At 32.8% G+C, this 11,348-nt stretch overlaps 1 protein-coding gene across 1 annotated transcript; it reads left to right on the top strand.

Moving 5' to 3' along the window:
* Window positions 1-883: 883 nt before the first annotated feature.
* Window positions 884-5,273, top strand: LOC143197188 (uncharacterized). The gene is made up of 3 exons (XM_076405438.1): window positions 884-1,520; window positions 1,805-2,300; window positions 2,403-5,273. Exons 1-3 carry the CDS (start codon window positions 1,020-1,022, stop codon window positions 3,266-3,268), a joined length of 1,863 nt encoding a protein of 620 aa, XP_076261553.1. The 5' UTR covers window positions 884-1,019; the 3' UTR covers window positions 3,269-5,273.
* Window positions 5,274-11,348: the final 6,075 nt, after the last annotated feature.

The following is an 11,348-nucleotide window of genomic DNA, read 5'->3' on the forward strand; positions in this document are numbered from 1 at the left end:
TATAATATATAGTGTTTGTGTTGACTATTGAAATGGTTGAACCATTATCAGCCACTCCCGTTTAAGATGTTAAAACCTAAGGATATTTGAAGCTACAAAGTGGAATCGACAAGCTCGTTGTACTGTTTCTTCAGCAGTTTAGAGCTATTCCTGATATACATTACTCTTCGACACTGCATGCAAAATTTTAGCGGGACAACAACACGAAAAGAAAACACGAAGGAAGTGTTAACAAGCGAAGAAAATAAAAATTAAAATAATATCAAATATTTAGCATTTTCGTGGCGATTCGTGGTTGGAATGTCGTAATGTTGTACCCTAAGTTTATTTTGGATCTTAATATAGAGCTTCTTTTACAATACACCTTATGTATATGTTCGAAATTATTTTGTGGTTAATAGTTAGTTCTGTAATGACGTCTCAATATTAAATATACCAATATTTGCCTTGATATCTTATATATAAAAATGAATCGCAAAATATGTTCCTAAGCGCATAACTCAACAACGCCTGGACCAATTTGGCCAAATCTTTTTTTAAAATGTTCGTTGAAGTTCAGGGATGGTTTTTACGGCGAGAAAAATTAGAATTATTGCTGAAAAAACCCTAAAAATAGCCCTTTTTGTTTGAATTTGTTTCGTGTATCAGTTGACAATTCATCTGTCATCTGTCAAAAGTCATCTGTAACAGACAACTTTTTTTTTTAAATTTGATATGACTTGAACTCAAATCCTTTTAATCCGTACGAATTGTTTTATTTATTTAAAATTTTTTATTTGTTTAAAATTTAATTCAAATTTTAAATAAATAAAACAATTCGTACGGCTTAAAAGGATTTGAGTTCAAGTCATATCAAATTTAAAAAAAAAAGTTGTCTGTTACAGATGACTTTTGACAGATGACAGATGAATTGTCAAGTGATACACGAAACAAATTCGTATATCGTGTTTTGTGCAGAGTGTTTAGTTAGTTAGTGTTTGTTTAGTTCGTGATTAGTGAAAAAATTATTTATATTTGATATGCCTCCTATAAGACGAAGCAATTTAGGTAGAAGAACCAGAAATGCTATAAACCAAGCTAATTACCGATCTAATCGTACTGCACAAGAACGTGACGACGGAAATGAACGTGAAAGAATTCGGATATCACAAACGCGTGAAGCGCGAGCGCGACATTCAACTAATAATCGCGCAAGTTTGAATCCAGCTGCTTTCAGTTACGATGTGTCAATTGACTACAGTAACTACCAATGTGTTGTTATTGGTTCTATGAACTTGGTTTGCTCACACTGTAAGGCATTAAAATACAAAAACGATGCCAATGGATTGTGTTGCGCAAATGGTAAAGTGAAATTGATACAATTGGATCCACCACCAGAACCATTGTACTCATTGGTTTCAGGAATAGGAACAGATTCTATACACTTTTTGACACATATTCAACAATATAACAATTGCTTTCAAATGACTTCATTTGGGGCAACAAATGCAGTTCGGGAAAATTTTATGCCAACTTTCAAGGTATGTATTATAGCAGTTACTCATAATTATTTTAGCGAACAAAATTTTCTGTCACCAAAGTTAAGATGTGTTACTAATCTTCAATTTCTTAATCATTACGAAATATATCACTTAGTCATCATATTATATGGTGATTCAGTTTCAGTGACACTTTTATTATATTTTATATTTGATAGATATTAGTTAAAACTAAATATATACTTTTTAAGATCAAATATTATTTAAGTTTGATCATTGACAATCCATTAATTTATACCACACCATAATATTTTTTTTATTTACAGATACAAGGGCAAATATATCACAGAGCAGGTTCACTGTTACCAGTGTCAGATAGCGACAACAAATTCCTGCAAATTTATTTTATGGGCAATTCACCACAAGAAATTGATCTGCGTTGTGCACATAACAATTTAGTAAAAAGGTCTATTGTAGAACAATTACAAACTTTATTTCATCAACACAATCAATTGATTATATTGTTTAAAACTGCCCTGGATCTGATGCCATCCGATAATCACAAAATTGTAATCAGAGCTGATAAAACACCTGCAGGTCAACATACAAGACGTTTTAATGCACCAACTATTGATGAAGTTGCTATCGTTGTAGTTGGAGAAAACTTGGAATCCCGTGATATTGTTTTACATCGTCGGAATTTTCAATTACAACCTATAAAGGAAACACACCGCTCATATGATGCACTGCAATATCCCATTATATTTTGGCAAGGTGAAGATGGCTACGATTTATCAATAAAAATGATAAATCCCATTACAGGTAACTAAAATATTAGTTTAGCTATGGCGATAATATCTCAGTCACTATATTATGTATTTTAATTTTATATTTGAATGTTATTAAAACAAAATCTGTTTACAGGTTCTGAAACCAACAAAAAAGTCAGTTCAATGAACTATTATTCATACCGCCTAATGATTCGGGAAAATGCAGATAATCACATATTGAAATGTCGGCGATTATATCACAAATATGTTGATGACATGTATGTTAAAATTGAAACGGAGAGATTAACATTCATCAGGTTGAATCAAACCAAACTCCGATCTGAAGAGTATATTCACCTTCGAGATGCGATTAATACTGATGGAAATGCACAGAATGTCGGTCGGATGACTATTCTTCCAGCAACATACATCGGAAGCCCTCGGCATATGCACGAATATGCTCAAGATGCCATGTCGTATGTTCGTCATTATGGTACAGCAGATTTGTTCATCACATTTACATTCAATCCGCAATGGATAGAAATTAAGCAGGAGTTATTACCTGGGAAATCATCCATTGATCGTCATGATATTACAGCCAGAGTCTTTAGACAAAAGTTGAAATCTTTAATGAATTTCATCGTAAAACATAATGTGTTTGGTGAGACACGCTGCTGGATGTATTCTGTGGAGTGGCAGAAACGAGGATTGCCACATGCACACATTTTGATTTGGTTGGTTGAAAAGATAAGGCCAAATGAAGTTGATGCAGTGATATCAGCTGAAATCCCTAATGTACAAGTAGATCCTGGATTGCATGAGGTAGTTATCAAAAACATGATACATGGTCCCTGTGGAACTCTTAATCAAAATTCACCGTGTATGATGGATGGTAAATGTTCAAAACGATATCCACGGACATTAATATCGGAAACAATTACTGGTAATGACGGTTATCCATTGTATCGTCGCAGATCGACAGCAGACAATGGAAAATCAACAATTGTCAAATTAAATTAACAAGATATTGAAATAGATAATCGTTGGATTGTTCCATATTCACCCATTTTATCAAAGACATTCAAAGCACACATCAACGTTGAATCTTGCCATTCAGTGAAATCGATTAAATACATTTGCAAATATGTAACCAAAGGGAGTGATATGGCTGTGATTGGAATTGGTGCAGAGAATTCTAATGATGAAGTTACCCAATACCAAATGGGCCGCTATGTCAGTAGTAATGAAGCAGTTTGGCGAATATTTTCTTTTCCTATTCATGAGAGACACCCTTCTGTTGTTCACTTAGCTGTGCATTTAGAAAATGGACAAAGAGTGTATTTTACAGCACAGAACGCAGTACAAAGAGCTGCTCAGCCACCATCTACTACATTAACCAGTTTTTTTGAGACATGCCAAAACGATGATTTCGCACAAACATTGCTATATTCTGAAATGCCAAAATATTATACCTGGAATCAATCCTCAAGGAGATTTATACGACGGAAACAAGGAAAACCAGTTCCAGGATATACAGATGTATATTCCACCGATGCGATTGGCCGGATTTATTCAGTACATCCAAGCAATGATGAATGTTTTTATTTACGACTGCTATTAGTCAATGTACGTGGCCCAACATCATTCCAACAGTTACGAACTGTTGATGGTGAATTGTGTGGATCCTACAGAGAAGCCTGTCAACGTTTGCAATTGCTTGAAAATGACGCTCATTGGGATCAAACTCTCAATGATGCTGTAATATCATCACACACTCATCAAATACGAACATTGTTTTCTATAATCATATCTACATGCTTCCCATCAAACCCAATTGATTTGTGGATGAAGTACAAAGATTATATGTGTGATGATATTTTGTATCAAATACGGAATAGAATGGGAAATCCAAATATACAAATCAGTGAAGAAATTTACAATGAAGCATTGATTTCAATTGAGGACATGTGCTTGATAATGTCAAACAAACTATTAATTCAATTAGGCCTGACCGCGCCCAATCGTCCAATGCATGACGCTTTTAACCAAGAGTTGCATCGAGAAAGACTGTATGATCTCAACGCTTTGAAAGAATAAATTCAAACAAATCTTCCACTGTTAAATGAACAACAGAAGTATGTATTTGAAACTCTTATGAAAGTAACAAATGATGAAACTGGAGGGATTTATTTCTTAGATGCACCTGGTGGTACAGGAAAAACTTTTTTTATTTCATTAATATTAGCAACAATTCGCTCACAAAATAAAATTGCACTTGCACTCGCTTCGTCGGGAATCGCAGCAACTTTGCTTGAAGGTGGTCGAACAGCCCATTCAGCACTAAAATTGCCATTAAATATGCAAAGCAATGAAACTCCAACCTGCAACGTTTCGAAGAACTCTGCAATGGCAAAGGTTTTGCAGCAATGTAAATTGATTGTTTGGGATGAATGCACGATGGCACATAAAAAATCTTTGGAGGCTTTAGACAGAACCTTAAAAGATCTACGTAGCAATAATAACCGATTTGGTGGTGCAATGATTTTATTAGCAGGAGATTTTCGTCAAACATTGCCAGTGATTCCACGATCAACGCCAGCTGATGAACTCAATGCATGTCTAAAGTCCTCCAATTTGTGGAAACATGTTAAAGTACTTCATTTAAGCAAGAATATGCGTGTCGAGTTGCAAAATGACCAATCTGGAAACATATTCTCTAAACAACTCATTGACATTGGTAATGGCAAATTTCCTATAGACATGTTGACGGCTTGCTTTTGCTATGACTATAAACAAGTCCCAGGGGCAATCATTAAGTGTTTGTGGTATTAATCTAGAAAACCCATGTTTCTCACATGGTCAATTGTATGTTGCCTGTTCCCGTGTTGGAAAACCATCAGATTTGTTTATCTATGCGCCAGGTAATCAAACAAAAAACATCGTATACCACAAAGCAATATAATGATAATAATAATAATAATTATGATTCACATGATTAACAATAAAGCGATTACTTACTTTTCAATCCTTATATATGTTTTATTTAATTATTTTTTATTCACAACGCCCTATCACCAGGGTGATGGTTCTGTTCAGGAGAATTTTTTAAAATACGTAGGCACAAAAACTGCCACATTACAAATCTTTTTGACAGGACGAAGTCTGTCGGGTCAGCTAGTTTTAAATAAATTCTTTAGTTTTTTCAACCATTGACCGGGCCAAGCCGATATTCATCTTTAACATCGACATTTTCAGGCTGAAACTACACAAATTAAATATGACACCACCACTCATTTAAGTCCTATCAACCATAATCACCGTACTATTTTTCAATAGCCTGTGCGCTAACTTTTATATCTAAAGCATACCTTATTTATCTTTCAATCGCATTATATTATAACAATATAGTTATATCATTGAATATCTTCTATTCTGAAGAAAGTCCTAAGAGATATGCAGCTTTAACAAGACATCTAAGGAAAAATTGAGATTATTTTTTCCTCAACCTTCTCTTGTTTTATTATTTTCTGGTATTGATAAACATTGTACGGAGACACAATAGTGATCATCTGAAAGATATTTTCCATATTCAACTTATACTCATTTCAATGTTTTTTTAGTAGTGCGTCATGGATATTTGTGACGTCGAAGCATTGAAATGTTTCCGCATCAACCCTGAGTTCAGTTTGGCTTTGACATACAAGAAAATTCTAATCTAAATAAAATAATTGAACAAAAATGATATCAAATATGATTTGTTTTAACATTATAATATTTCTGAAAAGTGCTGTCAATTATACAGCCACAATAATTTATAGGTAAGGGTTAAAACCTCTTAATACTATGGCATTAAAGAATTTCGCATACGTCTGACAAACGGACGGCGGCCGGTTGTCAGACGTATGCGAAATTACTCATACTATTAGTTATTATTATTACAGATTAAAAACCGACAAACGTTATTTTAGCGCTTTGATTGATTTGAAAGGTAAATATTGATGATATTAAATAATATCAGCCCCTTCAATTTTATTGAAAATATGTTTATCGGGTTGCTGCCACGCTAAATATTAGTGTGGGTACTGTCATAACATCGCTTACAAAATGAAGAAAAATACGTTAGATTCACCCAAGAAAACCCGTCTACACACAAAGTGGGTGACGAATCTGGACCATCTTGATATTGGCTCTAATCGAGTACATAAACTTTTTATCAATATAAAAATAATTTAATAAAATTATTTTAGAGAAAATTGTTTGTCTGGAAATCATGCATAAAAGAGTTAGGGACATTTTTAAGGGATGTAAGAGATCCTTTCATACACTCTTACAAGCCATAGGGTTTAAATGGTGCAAAAATAACCCTCGGATAGGTTTAATGGAACTTCCAGACATGGCCTTAAAAATAATTCAATTATTGAAGGCATAAAATAAGACCAAGGAATATAAACTATTATTTGCATTTGTGTCTCTTAATGAAACTTGAATATTTTAAAATGGTTCATTGTGGCACTCTTGGCAAGACAGTAACAAGAAAAGTGTAAAAACAACAAAAATTCATGGAAAAAAGTTAAAGTTACAATAGCGTTCGATTATGTTTTTTTTAGTCATTATATTCATTAATACTTCAGGACATGTGATAATGCTTTGCGATGCTCGAAATTCTTAAGACAGAGTGATGAGAGTGGAAACAACTAATGGTATGCCCATAATTAAAGGAATATAACTGTAGAAAATGCTATAGTAGAGTGTGAAAGATGTATGTGCACAGATATGATTGTAATTCTTCAAAATTAAACATAAGCATTAGGTTAGAATGTTTGAGGAGAAAATGAATACTAACTATTTGTAGATATAGCAGATGCATTAGACAGAGTTCAGTGATCAATTTTATGAAGAATGGTGTACATAAATACATATTACTAGAAGAAATACTATATACAGTGATACGAAGATGACTTGACAAGTAAACACACCATGGAAGGAAACAAGAACTAAACGTATAAAGGTAAATATGCTCTCGAATGAAAGTAAAATACATTTCTGAGATATACAACTGTTAATTAGGTGGATTAGGTTTCCAGAGGGATACCACTACATAAAAAACATGCCTAGAAACTCTACCTCATGGGTGGTGTGAAAAGAGTTCTATGTAAGCAAAACAAATCTAACCTACAAACCATTATACCTGTGTTCTTAAGTGTAGTTTTAAGTCCTTCGATAATATATGTATTAGATGTTAATGTTAAAATAAATTATATTTAATAACATTTTTGTTCAATTATTTTATTTAGATTAGAATTTTCTTGTATGTCAAAGCCAAACTGAACTAAAACTCAGAGTTGATGCCGCGACATTGCAATGTTTCGACGTCACAAATATCCATGACGCATTACTAAATACATTTTGAATAGACAATAGGTTCTTGTCATTTGTTATATTATGGTCCAAGGATGAGCGTCAGAATGTCGTAGTAAACCTATACCATATCATACAGTATATTTGCCTTGCGTCTCGCTAACTTTATGTTTGCGACTACAGGATCTATCCCTCTGAAGTACAATTAAAGTTTAACATAATTACAAGGTACCTACTATGAAGTAATCTCAACTACACAATGTTTTTAGCAGTTTCATCATCATCTGTAGGCAGCGCTTGGGACAGTGTCCACCTTTCAAGCAATACGCTGTGGTTGGTGTCACAAGACTTCAAACTGGATAAGGGTCAACCAGACTGGACCAATAGTTTTGACTAAATTTCGCGATTAAGTTAGCGATAGGCGACAGCTACTCTGGCTTCGAACAATACTAGTCTCCTTGTTTTGAGTAGTCCCTAATAATACAAAATTAGTAGCATTTCTCAGTGTTCTTACTATTTAGTGCACTTCACCGCACTACTACACAAGATCACGCGGTTTGGTCCTCTTGAGTCTGTGTCCTAGTTCAGTGTTATCCAAAAATTGCAAAACTTCGGTATTAACATGGGAGTGGGGTGTTCCCTTATGCCTTGTTAACTAAATATCTTAATTTCCTGATAGTTGGAATCCGAAAATATTAATAATTATTCCTATTGTACTTGGGAGATCCATAATACTTCTCAATACTTCATTTTGAAATATTTGAATAGAGTTTATTATCTGATTGTGTAGCAACAACGTATTATATACAGATAATTTAGATTTTCTCATTTGAAATTTCCCCTATTTGACACGCACCATCATAGAGAATTAAAAGTTCTTGCAGCTTAGTCGATTAGCTTATTTCTTACATTCTTATTTCTTTATTCATTCTCATATGATTCTAAAGAATGCTAAAAGCATCAACATCTTTGCCGGGAAATATATCGATCAGTGAACACCAGATAGATCAAACAGTTTACAACAGCACTATTATTTTAAAAAAATCATATTTTCATTCACAACTGTGTTTAAAAATAGTGGAGCGACCACATTTCTTAGCGAACATCGACTCGAATTTTAAGCAAATTGGACAAATCTTTCCACACAAGCCCACAACTAATGCAACCACTGTAAGATGCCTGAAAAAAATTTCATATTTTTTAGGAGAACATGTCACTTTTTGCAACAAAATTGCACGCTTGCAGTTCTATAATCCGTATATATAATAACCGCATATATAATAAGAATAAAAACCCGTATATATAAACCAAAGCATAGCGAAATAAATAAAAACAAAAATTAAATACTTTTAACATCTGGGAGGACGAAAATCTTATATACGTCCATATCTTAGCGATATAGCACAATCACTATGAAATAATTTCAGTTTAACGTACAATGCTATATTGCAACAAATATATACACATTTTCCACCTATTTTCTGCCAAAATTATAGGAAAGGAAGTTTCATACTTGCCAGTACTTCTAACTGAACTGTTGATTCAAAAGAACATTTTTATTTTGCGACTTATGCATAATGTGTCTTGTTTAAAGTTGTAAATTCGTTTTGCAGCGCCTGCAAAAGTTGTCCGTTTGCCAAACGTCTGGAAATTCTTTAAAATATTATAATTACGAGTTTTAAACCGCCAAACGTTGTTGTAACGCTTTGTTTTAAAAAAATTTAAATCGCTGCGGTATTTATTGAAAATATTTTTTGCGCCTTGCAGCTGCACTGTATATTATACATGTAATACGGGTATGGTCACTAAAATATCTCAAAAAATAAAAAACAATATAACCTTAAATTCGCCAAAAAGAAACCGTGTTTATGCGAAACAGGTGACGAATCAAGATCAGTTTGGTGTTTCAGATATTATACGAAATGTATAAAACAGTAAGTAGTTTTTTCAATCGAAACATATTTTAATACAATTATTTCAGAGAAAATTGTTAGTCTGGAATGTATTCATAAAAATCCAAAAGATATACAGCTATTTGAGAAATGTATAACATCCCTTCATATATTATTGGACAATATAGGATATAAGTGGTGTAAAAATAACCCACGAAGGGGTTTAATGGGACTTCCAGAGATTGCTTTTAAAAGAATAGAATTTTTAAAAACATTTGACAAAATCAAGGAAGAATTATATCAATATATATATTTAAATGAGACATGAATATTTCAGAATGGTACGTTGGGTAGCTCATGTCAAGAGGATAATAAATATAGTGTAAAGACAACAAAAGTTGATGGAAAAAAGTAAAAATTGGAATAACTATCGAATAGGTATTGTTAGGCATAACATTTATTCATTACAGACATATAGTTCTTCATGCTGGAAACAGCAATGGTTTTATTCCTGGTGCAGAATTAGTGTTTCTAAGTCCAAGGGTGACTACCATGAAGAAATTAACCATACCGTGTCTTTGCAGAAGTTTTAAAATCAGCTTTTAAAGAACTTGGAGGAACCATCAGTTATTGTTATGTACAATGCACCATATCTACCATATGTACACTGGTGGAGAAAATCCCAACAAGTTCATCAACAAAGGCTGCAATTAAGGAAGCCTTAAACTACATATAATAAATTTCGAGGAAATCATGTTAAAGAATGAACTATTTCAAATTGGTAAATATAAGAAAAATATTTAATTGCATTTTATGTAATTTACTTTTTTAGAAATAAGCCTGAGAAAAGATACATAGTAGATCAGATTACTGATTGTTATGGCCACAGAATATTATGTCTTCCTCACTGCACTTTTAATCCAATTGATTTAATATGGGGTATTGCAAAGAATAATTACAATAGATATGCAGGTCGAGGAGGATATTCAAACCAGAACTGTCTGGATTTATGGAAAGAGGTATTTTCGAAAATAACACCTTCGATTTGTGTGACCTCGATCAGACACATTGAAGAAGAGATGACAAATGTTAGAATCTTGAGCAAGTTTTTAATAGATTGGAAATAAACCGCTTGGTTATTAACTTGACTAGTGTTTCTGAAAGTGACAGTGATTGAATAAAACTTTATCAATGTTGGTTTATGATTCAATGCTGACGATTACCGACCGAGTGATGAAAGAGGAAACCACTAAAAGTCAGTATACAATTAATATACTTTAATTGTAGGGCATTGTATTATAGTGTGAAAGCTTTATGAGAGTGTGTGTTATTGTTCAGAATATACATGAACGTTTGGTTAACATGTATGAGGAGAGAAGTAACACTAACTCTTTTGCAGATATGGCAAATGCATTAAGGAGAATGTAGTGATAAAATGTAGTTTTATCAAGAAAAATGTATGCAGATAGTAACAGGAGAAACTAAAGAGAAATATAGTAATATCATAATACCTTTACAAGGATAGATTGCATCGAAAGAAACAAGAACTAAGCATAAAACATATATATGCTCTCTAATGAAAGTAAAATACATTACTCAGATAGAAAATTGTTAAATAAGTGTATTAGGCCTTCGGGGAATACCACTACATGCAAAAAAGCGCCTAGAACCCTACCGATACTAGTGTGGAAAAAAGCTCAATGTGTATGTAATAAAACAACTCTAACCTATAAATTATTGTGGCTGTAAAATTAATTGTAGTTTTAATTTGTTCAATAAGAAATGCATTTGATGTAATATAATTTTAAAATAAATTATATTTAATAGAATATTTGTTCAATTATTTTATT

Source organism: Rhynchophorus ferrugineus, unplaced genomic scaffold, assembly GCF_030347505.1.
Source record: "Rhynchophorus ferrugineus isolate W39M unplaced genomic scaffold, kcgeb_rfMv2 rfM1, whole genome shotgun sequence".
Lineage (NCBI taxonomy): Eukaryota > Metazoa > Arthropoda > Insecta > Coleoptera > Curculionidae > Rhynchophorus > Rhynchophorus ferrugineus.

Bases quoted from the DNA above. Each gene is read 5' to 3' on its own strand.
- LOC143197188 (XM_076405438.1), top strand. From the start codon at position 1,020: ATGCCTCCTATAAGACGAAGCAATTTAGGTAGAAGAACCAGAAATGCT. The intron at 1,521-1,804 runs GTATGTATTATA...TTTTATTTACAG, and splicing joins ATTTTATGCCAACTTTCAAG to ATACAAGGGCAAATATATCA. The intron at 2,301-2,402 runs GTAACTAAAATA...ATCTGTTTACAG, and splicing joins AATGATAAATCCCATTACAG to GTTCTGAAACCAACAAAAAA.